The sequence below is a fragment of the Vitis vinifera genome, chromosome 8 (assembly GCF_030704535.1).
Source record: "Vitis vinifera cultivar Pinot Noir 40024 chromosome 8, ASM3070453v1".
Classification (NCBI taxonomy): Eukaryota; Viridiplantae; Streptophyta; class Magnoliopsida; order Vitales; family Vitaceae; genus Vitis; species Vitis vinifera.
This window is the reverse complement of record NC_081812.1, coordinates 2,595,922-2,614,783: the sequence shown is the minus strand read 5'-3', so window position 1 is coordinate 2,614,783 and position 18,862 is coordinate 2,595,922. Positions and strand designations below refer to the sequence as shown.

General features: G+C 38.5%; 1 protein-coding gene across 3 annotated transcripts in view; it reads left to right on the top strand.

Annotated features, from left to right (window-relative positions):
* Positions 1-210: 210 nt before the first annotated feature.
* LOC100265698 (FIP2 (FH protein interacting protein 2); voltage-gated potassium channel-like) overlaps positions 211-18,862 on the top strand; it is a 37,835-nt gene continuing 19,183 nt past the window's right edge. For all 3 annotated transcript variants that reach the window (XM_019221747.1, XM_002276725.4, XM_059739382.1), the window contains exons 1-7: positions 211-319; positions 723-832; positions 1,997-2,131; positions 15,338-15,496; positions 15,876-15,959; positions 16,428-16,474; positions 16,669-16,742. In XM_019221747.1, coding sequence (XP_019077292.1) covers positions 277-319; positions 723-832; positions 1,997-2,131; positions 15,338-15,496; positions 15,876-15,959; positions 16,428-16,474; positions 16,669-16,742 — 652 coding nt within the window. In that variant the 5' untranslated portion in view covers positions 211-276. The remainder of the gene's footprint in view (positions 320-722; positions 833-1,996; positions 2,132-15,337; positions 15,497-15,875; positions 15,960-16,427; positions 16,475-16,668; positions 16,743-18,862) is intronic.

The window sequence follows — 18,862 nt, the reverse complement described above, 5'->3', positions numbered from 1 at the left end:
ACGATAATCACTATTACTTGAGTTTCTTTACTCTAGTTATAATTTATGAGAATAAATATATCAAATTGATAATTTGTAATAAATTTTAAGTAAAGCATAATTTACCGTTAACTGGGATTGTAATTACAGAGTTCACCGTGTGGTAAAAGCGAGGAGGAAGCCACGAGGTAAAAAGGGTGTAGTGAGTTATAAATGTGCATGAAACGGTGGGTAGAGTGGAATCGATTGTCAGCCCATTCTGTGTAGTTGGCAGTTCAGAGGCTCAGAGCAACGGCCATGTGCGCTACCGACTGTTCATCTGTTGTTCGCCTCAACATCGGTGAGACTCCTCTCCATCTCTCCCCTTCCACCCTCGTTTGTCCTGCAGCACTCTCATCGACCAACCTTTTTCTGATCTCAAGGACTTCTAAACCCTAGCCTTCGATTTCCCCTGTTTGGTTTCATAGAAACTGAGGAAAAAGAAATTGTAATTTCATGATTTCTCTTTGTTTTTCTGATTAATTAGGGCTCATTCCAACTAAGCTTAGTGGAATTTTCTTTTGTACGATTCCAAAAGATGGAAAATCTATTAGTTACAATGTTTGTTCCGATTCTCTTTGTTACATCTTTTCTCGGCAACCAAACGGAGCTCTAATGCTGGAATTTTCGGTTTTCATCTGAAAAAATTGAGGATTGATACTGAATTTTTTGCAAGTCGCTAGTAATTGGGAGTTTACTTGCAGGAGGGAAGAAATTTTGCACGACTGTTGATACATTGACCCAGCGGGAGCCTGATTCGATGCTGTCAGCGATGTTCAGTGGTCGCCATACTGTTTCTCAGGACTCCAATAATGTATTTGATCTCGTCTTGCTGATCAATTATCCATAGTGTTTTCTCAAATGCACTTTTTATTGGCTTTGCTTTTTGGATTTAGGAATGTCTCCTTTTGCGCTTAAGTAGGTATCTGGTTTTCATTTGCCTTATTTTGGTTATATGTATTAGATGATTAAGCTGCATAACAGTGGCAATGGAGTTGTTAACCCCCCCATCTAATTGCCCTTTTGGCGACTTTGTATATTCCCTGTGTACTTTGGTGCAACTCTTTTGATCAGAGGCTGTCAATAATATTAACTTTTTGCCAAAAAAAGAATAGTGGCAATGTAGTTGAATGTCTTGTTGTCCAGTGTATGATACGGTATTTCCCATTATTCAGTGCTTTTTGGTAAGAATGTTTAATGTTATCATTTTGGATGGAAGGGGTTCTGCAGGCTCTTGAGGCGAATCACAATTGCTGTGAGATTTTTTAATGCTGTTTCCACTTAGATGTGTCGCCCTGCTAGATTCATAGGTCCATTCACTTGGATGCATGCATTCTAGATTAATAGATTCATTAGTTCTAATACTAAGCTCCACTCTAAGGAAGCTGGACTTTAGGTTGGTGGGGGGAGATGGATTATATGCCACCTGAGCTTCTCTTCATTTTTTATTTTTAGTTTATTTTGTCTTTTTCTTTTTATTTTTTATTTTTTTATCCTCCCTTTTTTGGAAGAAATCTCCTCTTGGAATGATTTTTTCCCATCTGCAAAATGTTTGCTTCATACCAAAAAGGGAAGGGGGAAAAAGGGAAAAATTTGATCTAGGGAAGTAATTTTTTATTTATTAGAAACAAACTGCAAGGGAAGTAAATTCATATGATATGGTTGGCTTGGGAATCCACTGGATATGTTGTAATGAGCAACCTAACCCTCCCCTTCCCTATTTAAACTAAGATATGTTGTTGTATTGGTATTTCTTTTGTCAGATGGGTTAATTTGATAGCTGGTATCATTTGTCACACTATTATGCTCTATTTCTTATTATTGCTCCTTTTTGAGTTTCCATAGATTTCATAGTTTATGTGAATTTCATTTCAATATATTTTGATATTTTTTCTTATTCAAGTTGTACAATGCATACTTCTTTATTCAAGTTCATGAATCAATCTATGTTGTTTGATCACATATTATGTTTGTGCAGGGATATGTATTTGTTGATAGAGATGGGAAACATTTTCGACATATTCTAAATTGGCTGAGGGATGGTGTTGTTCCCACATTAAAAGATAGTGAATATTCAGAGCTTTTGCGGGAGGCTGAATATTATCAGCTACTTGTAAACAATGCTTCCTTCTATTTGTAAAATATCGATTTTGCATTGACTGCATAGTTTCATTCTCATTGCTCTTTGGTTTTGTTTGTTTGGTGTGTGTGTGTTTTGTGCATTCATTTTGCTAAGTGCATGCCATTGATTAGTGATATGTTTAGGATGCTTTGAATTATTTGGTCTACACTTGGGGTGCATAGGAAATTAAGGGCAATGTGATCTGTTACCTATCCCTTTCCTTTATTTTATTTTATTGCTCACTTTCTTGTTATTGTCATTTTGCATACACAAACATAGCAAAAGGTTGTTGTTTGGATGAATTTGGTGGTCATAGAAAAGCCTTAACCTTGTCCCATGAGATTTAACTTTTTATTCTGAGAACCCCAACTTGAATTATACTTGAATTGTATGTAAATAAAAGCAAGAATTTGTACCAAAGAACGATGAGAAATGTTATTAAAAAGAGGTGTGCAATAGTGTACAAAGAATAAAATGAAAGTCCTCAGTATAGAAAGCCTTCAACTTCTCAACCCTGGAAAGATAGAATACCAGAACTGAAGGGGGCTTGAGATGCCCCACCCTGCATATTTAACAAATTGATGACATCCAACTTAACTTGCAACTTTGAGTGCTCTCAAGTTGAGAAGGTCTTTGTAATTCAATTGCTAGCCCAAACTAGGTTCTCTTGGGAAAAAAAAACTTGAATAATCTTACTCATACTATCTTCAATGAGTTTTCTGATGCCAGCTCAAGAACATTCACTGAAACTAAGTTTCAAAATACCAACTAGCAAGGGAACCCAGTTTGCTCGTACCCCACCACTTTCCTAATTGGGAGGCTGGTGACCTTTGGTTTTCTAAAACGATGTCAAAAGCAACTTTTTTCAAGGATTCATTGCTAATTGACATTGAGGCCCTGTTTGGATTGACTTCTTGGAAGCCAAAATCTCTTTTTTGAGCTCAATAAGGCCATGTTTGGATTAGTTTCTAGAAAAAGAGCTTCTAGATGTGTTTAGGTAATTTTAGTAAGAGAGCTTTGGCTTAAACTTTTACCTAAAGCCAAAAAAAGGGAAGCTATCCCAAATGAGACTTAAAAAGTGTTTCTAGATGTATTTAGGTAATTGTAATAAAAGAGATTTTGGCTTAAACAAGAGCTTATATCTTAACAAGAGCTTATATCTTAACAAGAGCTTAATAGGGATCATGTTTTTAAGACGCTATCCCCTTGAAATAATGTTTTTAATTTTAGCTTCTAGCAAAAGTCAAAAGCAAGAAGCTATCACAGACAAGACCTTAGAGAGATGTGAAAAAGTAGTTATTCTCCCACAATTTAGTCACTTGCCTCTTCCTATTTTTTAAAGTCTTGACTTTCCTTTCAAGCTGAATAACCCTTAAAGTTTCTAGGTAGTCTAAACTCACCCTTCTTTGGGGTTTTACAACAAAATCCCAAAAGAATATGATGGTTGCATTATAAATGCCTATAGGAGCTACCTGGTTATCCCTTTTATTGCATAATGTCTATGCCACTACTCCAAAGCAAGATGACAATGCAAGAAAAGATGAGTTGTAGATTTCTGATTCCCTAAGCACAAAACACAATGATTTGGCTAATGGTTTTGTTGAGAGAGAGAGAAAGAAGAAAAACCTTAATTCTCATTCATGTAATATCTACTTACAATTGAGAGATATATATATACAAGGCTAGGAGTCCTAACTACCATACATGTGACCTATATTAACAAGGAAAGATAATATACTATAAATACATTATATTCAACACTCCCCCTCAAGCTGGAGCATATACGTCATATGCACCAAGCTTGTTACAAATATATTTAATCCTAGGACCTCTGAGAGATTTAGTGAAGATGTCTGCTAGTTGATCATTTGAATTGACAAAACTTGTAGCAATACATCCTGATGCGATCTTCTCTCTAATAAAATGACAGTCAACTTCAATATGCTTGGTCCTTTCATGAAAGACTGGATTGGATGCAATATGTAATGCGGCCTGGTTATCACAGATGAGTTTCATCTGTTCATCCTTTCCAAATCTCAACTCCTGAAGAAGATGTCTCAACCATATGAGTTCACATGTTGCCAAAGCCATAGCTCGACACTCGGCTTCAGCGCTAGATCTGGCCACTACATCTTGTTTCTTACTCTTCCAAGATATTAGATTACCTCCAATAAAAACACAGTACCCTGAAGTGGAACGTCTATCTGTGGGTGAGCCAGCCCAATCTGCATCTGTGTAACCAACAACTTGAGTATGACCTCTGTTCTTGTACAATACACCTTGGCCTGGTGTACTTTTGATATATCGAAGAATACGGATTACGACATCCCAATGGCTATCACATGGTGACTGTAGGAATTGACTAACAACACTCACAGGAAAAGAAATGTCTGGACGAGTAATGGTGAGATAGTTCAATTTACCTACGAGCCGTCGATATCTCCCGGGGTCTCCTAAAGGCTCCCCCTGTCCTGGTACAAGTTTGACATTCGGATCCATAGGTGTGTCTACCGGTTTACAGTCTAACATACCGGTTTCTTCCAGGATGTCTAAAGCATACTTCCTTTGGGAAAGGACCACACCAGAACTGGATTGAGCTATCTCAATTCCCAAGAAATACTTGAGTTTCCCCAAGTCTTTGGTCTGAAAGTGGGTAAAAAGATGTTGCTTTAGTTTCTGAATACCATCCTGATCACTGCCTGTAATGACGATGTCGTCCACATAAACAACCAGATAAATACACTGCCCCAAGGAGTTATGATGATAAAAAACTGAATGGTCTGCTGTACTGCGAAGCATGCCAAACTCTTGAACAACAGAACTAAAACGGCTAAACCATGCTCGAGGAGATTGTTTCAAGCCATATAGAGAACGGCGTAACCTGCACACTAAACCAGACTCCCCCTGAGCAACAAAACCAGGAGGTTGCTCCATATAAACTTCCTCGGCAAGATCACCATGAAGGAAGACATTTTTAATATCCAACTGATAAAAAGGCCAAGAACACATAGCAGCCATGGAGAGAAGCAAGCGGACAGAAGCAATCTTGGCAACAGGTGAGAATGTGTCACCATAATCAGAACCATAAACTTGAGTATAGCCTTTAGCAACTAAGCGGGCCTTAAGGCGATCAACCTGACCATCAGGACCAACCTTAACTGCATAGACCCAACGACAACCAACTGTAGATTTACCAGAGGGTAAAACAACAAGATCCCAAGTGCCATTAGAGTGCAGAGCAGCCATTTCATCCACCATTGCCTGTCGCCAGCCTGGATGGGAAAGAGCTTCATGGGTGCTCTTTGGAAGAGAAACAGAGGATATAGCAGAAACAAAAGCAGAATAGGGTGAAGATAATCGATGATAACTCAAAAAATTGTAAATAGGATGAGGATTACGAGTAGAGCGAGTACCTTTCCCAACAGCAATGGGTAAGTCATTAGGAGAAGGCAGAGCCGGGGCAGGTGAAGCCGAAGGGATAGGAAGTGAGTCAGCAGGTGCCTCAGGAAAAGGGAGAGGAGCAACGACACGAGGACGACGATGATAAACCTGAAGTGGTCGAGGGGGCATAGCATCAGGTGGGGAGACAATGGGAATGGGCAAGACTTCAGAAACAGGAAGAGACTCAGAAGTGGTGGAAAAGAATGGTGAGTCCTCAAAGAAGGTGACATCAGCGGAGATAAAGTATCGATGAGTCTCAAGGGAATAACAACGATAACCCTTCTGAAGTCTGGAATATCCCAAGAAGAGGCACTTCATGGCTTTGGCGGAAAGCTTGTCCTGTCCAGGAGTGAGAATATGAACAAAGCAAGTACAACCAAAGACACGAGGAGGAAGGAAATAAAGTGGTTGGTTAGGGAAAAGAAGGGAGTGAGGAATCTGATCGTGTAAGACAGAGGAGGGCATACGATTAATCAAATAACAAGCGGTAAGAACAACATCCCCCCAAAAACGAAAAGGAACGTGACTATGGAGGAGGAGAGTACGAGCTGTCTCAACAAGATGTCGATTCTTGCGTTCAGCTACCCCATTTTGTTGAGGAGTATGAGCACAAGAAGACTGATGAAGAATCCCATGATGAGACATAAACGAAGTAAATTGGGCTGAAAAATATTCTCTGGCATTGTCACTGCGTAACACACGAATAGAAATATTGAACTGGGTTTGGATTTCAGTATAAAATTTCTGGAAAATAGAGAATAACTCAGCTCGATTTTTCATTAAAAATAACCAAGTACATCGAGAATAGTCATCAATGAAAGTGACAAAATACTGAAATCCTAAAGTAGACGCAGTCCGACAAGGACCCCAAACATCAGTGTGGACAAGCTCAAAAGGAGACTTTGCCCGATTATTCAAACGCTTTGGGAACGAGACACGAGTATGTTTCCCAAGCTGACATGACTCACACGGAAGCGACGACAAAGTGGAAAAACGAGGAACCATCTTCTGGAACTTGGAGAGACTAGGGTGGCCCAGACGATTGTGAATGAGGAGAGGAGCATCAGTGGAAATGCAAACTGCAGGAGATGAATCTGAGGTGAGGTGATAGAGGCCTTGAGACTCACGTCCTATGCCAATCGTCTTCCCCGTACTCCGGTCCTGCAAGGTCACAAATTTATCAGAAAAGGTAATAGAACAATTAAGAGTACGAGTGATTTTGCTGATGGAAATAAGATTAAAAGGACATTCAGGAGTATAAAGGACAGAAGTGAGAGGTAGAGAAGGCAGAGGAAGGGCCAAACCAATACCTTTAGCCACAGTTTGAGAACCATTAGCTAAGGTAACAGTAGGTAAATCAGAGGTAGTAGTAATAGAGGAGAAAAGATCCTTATTACCAGATAGGTGATCAGATGCTCCAGAATCTAGAATCCAGGGTCCAAGAGAAGATGTGTGGGTAAGGCAGGTAGAGGCATTACCAGGCTGGGCAACAGAGGCAATAGAAGCCTGAGATGTCTGAGATGCGGAGGAGCTCGGAGGCTGAGGCAGCGGAGAATTAGAGGACTGGGCCATATGGGCAGTGCGAGGAGGTCTTCCATGTAACTGATAGCAATGATCGCGAGTGTGGCCAAGTTTATTGCAATAGGTGCAATGAGGACGTTGGCCTCTACCTCGGGTACCACTGCGTCCTCCTCGAGAGGTAGTTTGAGAAACTAACACAGAAGAATCTGAAGCGCTATCAGATGGCAAAGTCTGAGTGGACGAGATACGGAGGAGGCGAGCAAACACATCATCCAAGGACGGAACTGATGAACTACCAAGAATCTGATCACGAATAGGCTCAAGATCCGGACGGAGGCCAATAAGAGTAAGGACCATGAAGAACTTGTCAAGCTGTGTTTGTTGAGCCCCAACATCAGGAGTAAGAGGCATCACAGTCAAGAACTGCTCCTTAAGAGAGGCAATCTGACCAATATAAGTAGATAGATCCAAGTCCTGTTGGCTGAGATGGATAATAGCAGAAGCCACCTTATAAAGACGCTGGATATCATTCGTGTATAATCCTTTGGCCTGAGTCCAAAATTTAAAACAAGTTTTATAGGCCTGAAGATGAAGAAGAATCCGGGGATCAACCGATTGCCATAATACACTACATAACTGTGCATCTATCTTCCTCCACTGTACGCGGTCAACCTCAGGGATATCTGCCTCCTGGGTAACCAAGTGATCCTCATATCCTTGACCCATAAACCAAAGTTCAACAGAGGCAGACCAGGAAAGATAATTTTCACTGCCAACCAATTTCTCTGAGGTAATCATAGGAGATCCAGAGATAACAGAGGTAAAGATCTGATTTTTGGTGGTCATATTCACGTATTTGGATCGAAGAGAGCCTTAATACGGCTTCAGATTGCGGCGTGGCACCACTGAAAAAGGGAGACGGCCTCAGATCGCAACGTGGTACCACCAGAAAGGTAGAAGAACACTTCCCAAGGCACGTGCAGGGATTGGGGTGGAGAGAAAGTAGCCGGAACTTCGTCGGAAAGGCTGTTTGGAGGGCTGACGGAGACAAAAAACCCCAAAAGAGGTACGTGCAGGGCTCGGATGGGAGAACCAGGTAGGTAGGGATGTTGGTCGGCGGCAGGCGAGGCTGGAGGAGGAGGCGCGTCGCCGGAAAAGGCCTCACGCGCCCTCACGCGCCGGCGCGTGAGATGCAGTCGCCGGCCGGAAAATGGCGCGTGGCCGGCGCGTGGATCCTCTTTTGGTGCCGGTGCCTTCACAAAAGTTGGAGATCTCCTCCAGGCGCTCCTTCTGGTATGGTCGGTGTTGGAAAAATAGGTCGCCGGAAAAGTTCGCCGGAAAAGTTCGCCGGAAAAGTTCGCCGGCGGTGAGTGGTTTCTAACGACGTTCCGACTGACCGGAAAGTATTGGGAGATGGGGAAGGTGACCGGAATGAAACACGGTCACCGAAAGGTTTCCCGGAGTTGATGACACGGGAAACAGGAAAGAATTAGGTTTTCTTCCCTAGCTCTGATACCATGTTGAGAGAGAGAGAAAGAAGAAAAACCTTAATTCTCATTCATGTAATATCTACTTACAATTGAGAGATATATATATACAAGGCTAGGAGTCCTAACTACCATACATGTGACCTATATTAACAAGGAAAGATAATATACTATAAATACATTATATTCAACAGGTTTGAAGGGGTCTCCTTAGCTAAAGTAGATCATTAGCATTTACCTTTCTATTAGCCATCAATCAAGCAAAAGCTTGAACTCTTGAGGAAGTTTTGGTTTTCAAATGAGTTTGCCTTTGTGAGAGAAGGAGAATCAATTTAGAAAGAAATTGGAAGACAAATTTATAGTAGAAAGAACCATTAGGCCTACGGACTAACACATATCATTAGGAGGAGTACAAGGAAAGTAGAATTTGCAAAGACAATAGAAGGGTTAATAGATCTTCAATTTCTTGATCTAAAGGATGCCTTTGGAATTCAAGATTTCAAGTGGGAGACTCGTGCGCAAAAGCGAAGATCCTAACTATAGGGAGAACCTTTGACCTCAAAAGGAAGTAAAGATGGGGGAATAGATGAAATAAAGGCTGATCTTCTTCCCACCATAGATCCTCCTAGAAAGAGTAGAGGATCCTTCACTTGCATAAGGTGAATATGACTAGTCAATTTAGAATAAATCTGGGCTATAGCTTTCCAAGGGCATGAATGTGGGCTTTTACTATGATGATGTTATTTTAGTCATCACTGTGCAAGCCATACTCTTAATCACTTGGTGCTGGAAGGAGTTACTTAGGGAACCATCATAGCCATTATCTAATGAAGCTTATTCCTAATAGTGATTCCCATTGACTTGAATCCCCTTTAGAATTAAGGCTACAAATGTGGTCTTGTTGAGCTTGGTAGCCTTGACAACCTTCATCTTACTTGGATCATAAGAAACTTTTTTAGTGTTCTCAATTTGAGACATCACTATCATAAGAACTTTAAATAGTGTGACATATATTAGTTGGGATTATAGGCTAATTAGGTTTGAATTAGCCTAATTAAAGATTGTGCAATTAGAAAAGAAATTAATTTGAAACATATTGAGAAAGAAAGGGAACCAAAAGTAATTAGTCCAAGCAGGATGATAAGAATAAACAACTTATCAATGATAGAGGCACATGTCTAAACAATTTTGTAAAATAGAAGTTCGTTGTATAGAGTGGAAAGTTGTATTTAAGATACAAGATAGACTTTATGAGTGGTTTGTCCTGCACTTTGGATTACCTAATGCAACTAGAACATTAATGAGAGTTATTACGCAAGCTTGGTTGTCCTTTCCATTGGAAAATGTGGTCTATTTTGATGTTATCTTAACAATGTTTTCAGAACCGGACCGATTCATGATTCACTAGTTGGATTGGCGGTTAAACCGCAGTTGAACCGGTGACGTCATAAATATATAATTTATATATTATTAAAATTAAAAATAATTATAAAAGTAAAAATTTATATATTATTTAAAAATTAAAATTTTATTTGAAAATCATAAAATTATTTAAAAATAAAAAAATTAGTTTAAAATTAGAAATTAAAATTAGAATTTAATTTAAAATTAGAAAATTTTAATTTTATTTTTAAATCAAAAACTTATTTTAAAATAAAAAATTTATTTTAAAATTATAATGTTTTCATTAATTTAAATTAAAATCACAAATTTTTAAAATCATAAAGTGAAAAAAAAATAAAAATTAATAATAATGAATATAAATTAATAAGCTAAATAAAATAAAAATCGATGGGGAAGTAAAAGGGCAACTAAAAAGGAAGGGGAAGGGGGAAGAGGCAATGTGCAGTAGCAGAAAAGGAAAAAGAAAAAGGGGGGGGGGGGGGTGGGAGTGGGGGTTTGGGAGTGCATGCTTGGAGCAGATTCGAAGTAAAAAAAGGATGTGGTGGGGTGGGGGAGGCACAGGCTAGCAACAGAAGAAGGATAGGGAGGGGGTTGGCTGAGGCATGAGGAGGCGCACACTGGGAGTAGAAGGGTTGTGGTGGCTGAGGTGGAGCAGAAGGGTTGCGGCGGCTAAGGCGGAGTAGAAGGGTCTCGTCAGCTGAGGCAGAGCTGGAAGTGGGGAAGGAAAGGGGGGTTTTTTGAACTGTTCGATTCACCCGAAACCGGTCGGGTCAACTGGTTCATCGGTTTGACTACCGGTTCGATGTCGGTTCAAAGGCTGCTCGGCTCAAATGGATGAACCGGACCGGATTTGTGACTGGCCGGTGGTTGAACCAATCGGACCAACTGGTCCGGTTCGGTTTTTAAAACACTGTATGTTAACAATACACAATCTCCAAAGGAACATTTAGGTTATCTTAGGGAAGCATTTGAAACTTTCAATGCAAGGAAACTTTATCTTAATCTTAAGAGATGCTCTTTCCTTTAGCCTAAAGTATTTTTATTTTTATTTTTTATGATTTGTTATCTCCCTTAATGGGTATAGAAGCTAATCCTAAGAAAGTTAAGGTTATTAGAGAGTTACCAAATCCTAAGGCTATTTCTGAAGTTTGCAGTTTTCATCAGATTATTGCTTTCTGTGGATAATTCATTATGGAATCTAACACGAAAATAGCTCCCGTATTGGTTGTATGAGAAAAAGGGAGTTCCCTTGGTAAAGCTACAAGAAAGGCATTTGCGAAGATGAAGAGAAAAATTGATGTTGACAACTGTTTTAAGTTGTTCTAATTTTCTTTAAGGTGTGGCATGCGATGCATTAAGCATTGACATAGAAGGCGTTGTAAGTAAAAGAAGGATGTCTTATAGCGTACTTTAGTGAGAAACTCAATGAGGCTAAATATAGATAATCCACTTATGATAAAGAGTCTATGCTTTTGTACAAGCTTTTTGTATTTGGAGGTATTATCTTTTTCAAAAGTTTTTTAACCATGATGCATAGAGACACTTGAATTCCCAAAAAGATTTAAGTGCCAAATTGCTAAGTGATAGAGTTCTTTAAAGAATGCATAATTTTTCTACCACCATTAAGTCATTGAATAATTTGGTTGATGCCCTTAGTTGAGTAGTGGCCATTTTACAAGTCTTGAATGTACATGTAGTTGGATTTGAGAGGATGAAGCATGGGTGTCATTATTTTGGTTTCATTTATGGGGAAATTCAGGATGTTCATAGTCCAAATCATGTTGATTTTATTGTTTACAATGGTTACTTGTTTAGAGGGTATAGGTTTTGCATCCCTTGTATTTTTATAAGGGACCTTTTGATTTGTCAATTGCATGGTGGAGTTTTAGTTGGTAACCTTGTTAGGGATAAACCCATGCTTTATTAGATGGCTTGAAAAGTGATATGGCTAAAATTGTGCCATGGCATCGAACTTGTCATCTAGAGAATGTTAAGAAGGGAAACATTGGTGTATTTACACCTTAACTAGTGCCACACAACCCTTGGAGAGACCTTAGTTTGGATTTTGTTCTTGGGTTGGCTAAAGTAGCTTGAGAACATGATTTTGTTTTTATTATGGTGGATAGATTTTCTAAGATTACACTCATTGTCCTCTATGGCAAAATAGCTTATGGTTCTCATGTAGCCAAATTATTATTTTGAGTAGTAGGTCGGCCAATGTTTTACTTGCTTCTACAGTGTCTTAACGGGGATCTCAAGTTTGTCAATTATATTTGGAAGGCACTTTGGAAATTTTTTGGCACCAATTTGAAATTTTCTTCAACCTTTAATCCACAAAGTGGTGGTTAAACTGAGATTTTTAACTATAATTTAGGGGACTCGCTTAGGAGTCTTATAGGAGTAGGCAAGGTAATTGAAATTTATATCGTATTTTGATTGACTTTTGAAAAGCTAAAAACTCTTTTTTAAGATTAATAAGAGTTTCTATGCTTGTTTGACTAATTTTGTTAAGAGAGCTTATTGCTTAAAAAAGAGTTTAATGTGGAGGTCGGGAAAATGTTGCTTTTTGTAGAAACTCTATTTTGACTTGTACAAGAAGTTCTTTCATGTTTAACAAAACTTTTACATTACTAATATTACCCTTTAAATATTGTGGCTTTAGCATTAGCTTCAGCTTCTTGCCAAAGCCAAAAGTAGGAAGCTATCCTAAACAGACTCTTAATTTACCTTGTAACAATTTCGTCAATCTCTCTATTGTTAGATCACCATTTCAGATAGTTTTTATGTCCTTTTTTTCTGCTAATTGAGTGATCTCATCCCTTTGCCTTCTGACCATGAAGAATACTTTTGCTCTAGACATTTATGTTTTCTATGTTAAGCTTAATGCATATTTACTTGGACATGACACATATTGACTTGGACCTAATGCATATTTACTTACCAAGGCCCTGCTTGGCAAGTATAACTGGAGATTTGCAATTGAGGATCAAACCTTGTGGAAACAAGTCATGGCAGGAAAGTTTGGGTAAGAGGTATGAGAATGGCGTTCAAGGGGGCTGTGATATGGTTATGGGGTGGGGTGTGTGTATGGAAGGCTGTTAGAAATGGTTGGAATGCCATAAAAAGCATGTCTCATTTTATTGTCGGGAATGGTAGAAGGGTAAAATTTTGGAAAGATGTATGGTGTAGTGATATGACTTTGGAAAAAAAAAAAAGACTTTGGAAGATGCTTTCCTAACATTATTTTCTATTGCTGCCTCCAAAGATGAATGGGTAGCAGAGGTGTGGGTGGATGGGGAAGTGGTCGGATGGAGCCCCTTCTTTTCAATGATTGAGAACTTGATTGAGTGAAGGCCTTTTGAAGGAATTGCATGTGACCTTAATAAAAGGCAATGAGGAGGATAAGATGACTTGGAAGGAAACCAAAAGTAGCATCTTCTCAAATCTCTCTATGCTTCCTTAGTTAGGTGAGTTAGAGGACCTTGGGTGCCAATGAAAGTTAGCTTTTTTGCATGGGAAGCCATTTGAGGAAAGATTTCGACAATTGATTGACTCAAAAGGATGGGATGGATCATGCCAGATAGATGCTACATGTGTTAAGGTGATGAATAATCAATTGATCATTTACTTCTTCATTGTGCCAAAGCAAGAATGTTGTCACAACTAGTTTTTTCTTTGTTCGGTGTGTCATAGGTGATGTGCTCCATGGTTAGAGAGAATCTTTTAAGTTGACATGGTTCTTTTGTGTGGAAGAAATGGAAGAAAGCTTGAAGGGTCACTCTTTTGCGTGTGTTTTCGACTCTTTGGAAGGAAAAATATAGGAGGTTGTTTGAAGATGTTGAGCAGTTGGATTAAGTAATTAAATTTTCTTTTATGACTATTTTTTTTGGAATGGGTTAAAAGTATACATAGATTGTCAATTATCCATGATAGGCTTTGTTGATTAGCTAAGCTTGAAGTAAGGAGAGGGAGGTTACTCGCTAGGGTAACCCAATTGGGTAGGGCAAACATTGGGAAGTGTGGTCCCACTAAGTGGCACATGGTCTTGGGTTCGAATCTTGTCATTGATGATACCCTAAATTTACCCGGTGGTTGTTGCTCGAGGTTTAAGTCCCCATAGAGAGTCCTAAAGGCTTGACCATGGAAGGTTCCTTGGTTATCACATAAAAAAAAAAAAAAAGAGCAGAGGGAGGTTGTTTTTTTGTTCTCTTTCCTTTGTTAGCCTATAGGGGCATATTGCATACATTGTGTGTACTTTGGTGTGCCTTTTCTAAGGCACTATCAATATATTCTCTTTTATTGCCAATAAATTTTTTTTTCTTGACTTACCATATGATATGAATACGAGTCCAATTTTCAATGTGAGAGATGTGTTTCCTTATTGAGGCACTTTTGAGCCTCTTATTTTGTCGGATAGTGGCTTTAAAGGTTCCCAAACATCTATTATTTCAATAGACACCCCGTAGTAGATATGGGATATCCTTGATGATTAGGTTAATTGGTTTGGAGCCTTCCATGGTGGATAGTAATGTTTTCTTATCAAATGGAAGGATCGTCCAATGTCTAGTGCAACATGTATTACATATTATGAGTTTCAACAATTTGATCCTGACCTTCTTGAGCATTACCATGCTCATATTTCATCAGAGTTGTGTCCTTTTCTACTGAGGAAAACTGATGATGTTCAAGACCACCAATTTCTAGTTTATTATAGGCATAGATGTAGGGGATAAGAGGGATTTTGTTCACATGAAGTTAGGATTCTTATTCTAATCAAAATTAGGAGTTTTATCAATTTATTCTTATCATGAATTAGGAGTTCTATTGTTATCAATATGGTACTTTATTTTATTTAGGGTTCTTGAAATGCTTATCAGAGGAAGGACCATTATCATATTTCTATGACATTAAAAATATTTTGGTTGGGAATTTTCCTTTAATTCCGGTCATGAATTTCTCTCTCTCTTTTAGGAACATTATTTGAAATTATGGACATACAATCTGCTTATTTAATCCTGGTTTGTTGGAAATGGTTTGAATGATCATGATTCTTGAAACTCCATAACTCTAGTTTCATCAAACCTATATTTATTCAAACATTGGATAATGAATTTTCTTGGATATCTTTTAATCTTAGGAAATTTGTATGTATTATAAATATCTTGAGATTCATATGTTATGCACAGATATGAAATGTTGAACAAGGTTTATTGTGTTTCCTATTTTTTATTTTCTTTCTTTAAAATTAAGTTGTAATTCTCTCAATTAAAGATTACTGTTTCACCTACTTTCTTAGGGAAATGTTATATATATTTGTAATGAAAATTTGTGTGTATGGTTTCAGGGACTAATAGCTGGAATTGGTGATGTTTTAAATAATAAGAGGAAGGAAAATGAGGAGTTAGATACTGAATTGACACGCACAGATATCATCAAATGCATACAGTCTGAGAAAGTTAGATTCCGAGGACTGAATCTCTCTGGCCTTGATCTTTCTAAACTGGTAATAATTTTAACTTCTAAATGCCTGAAGAGATTTCTGTAAGCACTTTTGGTAGGCTAGAAATGGCACTTACAGAAAAGTGATTCTATTGCCAATAGCCACTGGCCAGTGTCAACTGGATGTTATCTTGTGAAAACTGTAATTACTTTAAGATTAACTATAGGATTTCATTTTGCTGACCCTAAACCTATTTATCTATGATTATTGTTATTAAAAACCCCAGTTGGATGGTTAAATATGCAAAATAAAATGCTCCAAGAGATTTTATTTATTTATTTGTTTTTGTTTTTATTATTTTATTTTATTTTTTTGGGTGAATAGTAAAAATTCTTAAGAGGTATTGCCTCCTTTGATGCATCCATCTTATAAAAATATGCAGGACCTGTCATATGTGGACTTCAGCTATGCATGCCTTAAAAGTGTTTTCTTCTCCCGTGCTAACCTTCAGTGTGCAAAATTCCGGGTAAGTTGTCTTAATGAAATTTATTAATACATCTATGTTAGGAATGAAAACTATTATTTCCATTTTCTTGCATATCTTTGTGTTTTTTGTTAGACTATGTCTTTGTCATGAATGGTTGTTATTATTTCCAGAAGCATGGGAACTTAGAAAAACTGTATCCAGAGTTGTTAGAACTGAACATGACCAATGAATGGTTTGCCTGCCTGTTAATTTGTTTGGTTCTTCATTTTCTATTTGAGTCATCAAGCTGTACTAACCCTCTCTAACACCTCCCAATTGGAAAGATTTAGTGCAAACTGGTTATGGTTGGACTAAATGTTGATAATGTGATTGCTGTGGCATGGTCTTCATTCTTATCATTGTGCTGATGTAATGTAGGTTTGATAATTATTACCATATTTTCTTCTTTTCCTTTTTCTCTATGCATCTGGGTAGAGCCAAATTTAAGCTTCTGTAGTCTTATTACAGGATGTGGATGCTGAGGGTTCCATTTTTCATAATGCATCTCTGCGTGAGTAAGCCACTCAACAGAGAACTACTGGATTTTTATTTTGATTTATTTGTATTGCTCTAATTTGCTATTGTTGCTGGATACAGACTGACTTATTTTAGATCCTAACTTTTACATTAGTATTGCCTTCTACAGTTCTAGATCATATTTACATTTTATGGACTGCCTTCTCAAATGATATGATCTTGCCTAGGGAAGATGTGAATTTACTGGGGCAAATCTTCGTGGAGCTTTATTAGCTGGAGCAAATCTTCAGAGCGCAAACCTACAAGGCAATTTTTTTTCCTATCATTCTCATAATACTCAGTAATCTTCATATCTTTCTTCAACAAGTACTACCTCTCAAGACAACACTATCTGTTTTCTAGTTCCATTATCTTGCAAATTTGTGATCAGGCATTATCTTGCAAATTTAATCGCTTAACAGTTCCTTGACATGGGTTTTGGTCCTGTTTATTTGGGTATTCATCTACCTGTTAGGTCAATTTGTTAGCATATTATGAAACATTCGATCATATGTTTTTTTTTTTCTTTGAGTTCAATGCATTGAAATAATGGCATCTAGTCTCACTTCTATTCTTCGGATTTACATTATTTTCTAAAAGAACATATGGTTGTCATTTTAATGTTCGAAGGTACGACTAGGACTGTAATGTGCATCTCCCCTGTGGCATTGGTATCATTAAATCAAGTATTATGCATGATTAACAGAAAGAAATCACTACCATTGAAAAACAACCAAAACTAAGTTATCATATTCTTTGTTTGCATATCTTATGAAATATATCATTCAGAATGCCATGTGGGCACCCACATCAACCTGGAGACCAAAGATATAATGGTAGTTTTACACACCAAGTAGAGCTCAGCAAAGACACAACCTGAAAATGTATTGCTGATATTTATTAGCTGCAGATATAGTGTGTTGTGGGAATAATGAAAAGAACATCTAAAGGTAACTTGCAATTAAAAATAGTCTAGGTCCTAATCTTGGTAGTCAGGAACATAACTGTAAGAAAAATGAAGGTGAAGGTCTCTGTGAAGAGGAAGACCTTCTTGGTTAGGTTCGAAGGTGAGGCCGGGGGAAAATGGTGTTCGCTTATAGAGCACAGTAGAGGCTCTGTTTTCGCCTTAGGATTTGAGAAGGAAGAGGTTGGTTGGTTGATAGAACATTTGACGAAGGCCATTGAGATGAAGAATTTCATGAGTTTCAGTAGAAAATTCAGAGAGAAAACCAGAGTCCATTTAATGGAGGTTTGCTTCAACAATCATGGTAGGTTTATAAGGCTCTCCGAGTTTGCTTCTAACAGAAAGTCAACTTTCCTGGTAATACCTGAGGGAGAGAATGGTAGGGGTTGGGAAAATCTAAAGTTTGCTTTGTCTTCAAGGTTGGTGGTCGCCTCCTTGAGTACTGTTGAAAAGGGAAGACAGTGCAGGGAAGAAGGGACTTTTCACAAACATGTGGGTCCTTTGTGCCGGTCCTTCGCGAATGTAGTCAGAGAAGAAGGACCGAGGAGAGAAGGCCTTGTTCCAGTTGGGAGATGGGCGAGAGCTGTGGTGTGCGAATGTCATGCTAGTTCTGTTAATTGGGCTGAGGTCGGTCGGGCTTTGGCGAAAAGATTAGGGCATAAAGGTGTGGTGAATATCGTCCCCTTCTCCGGTGGAAAAGGATTATTTTTTGTGGAAACCATAGAGGAAACTTTATCACTCCACGATTTAAGGTTTATCAGGATCAAGGGTGGGCTTACAGTCTTGTTAAGAAGATGGTCGCCAAAGGAAAATTCAGTAATAGAGGGGAAATTTAGAGAAGGTTGGATAGAATTACGGGGTTTCCCATTTCATTTATGGTATGAGGTACATCTAAAGAAAATTATGGAGCAGTGGGGGACGGTGACAGAGATCGATTCTAAAACTGTTTGATCTTAGCAAGGCAAGGGTGAGAGTTGTAATGAAGGAACGATCAATTCTCCCACCTTTGATCAAGGTATTAGATGGGGGATGAGAGTTCACAGTTTCAGTTGCAGTGGCTGGAGAGGATGACGTTAGGCGAGGAAGAGAAATGGGTGAGTCAACTCGGCAGAAGCTTGAACCTGACTCGTGGACAAGTGGCAAAAAGAGGGCTGAGGAGGCCAAATCAACGATTGTAGGTAGGTCTTCTGATGGGGCAGTTGGCAGAATGAAGGAAGGAAAAGTTTGTCAAAAGGCTGAATTTGCTCCTGTGGGGACACGTGGCAAGAGAAGACCGATAGAGGGGAACAACTGGTCCCAACCATCCCAGTCTCTCAGTTTGAATTCAAATTTTCTGAGAACAGGGTATGACGGGCCAAGGCAAGATGGAGATGTTTGGGTTGGAGGGGACAAAGCCCAATCAACTGTTGAGGATGGGCTTTGG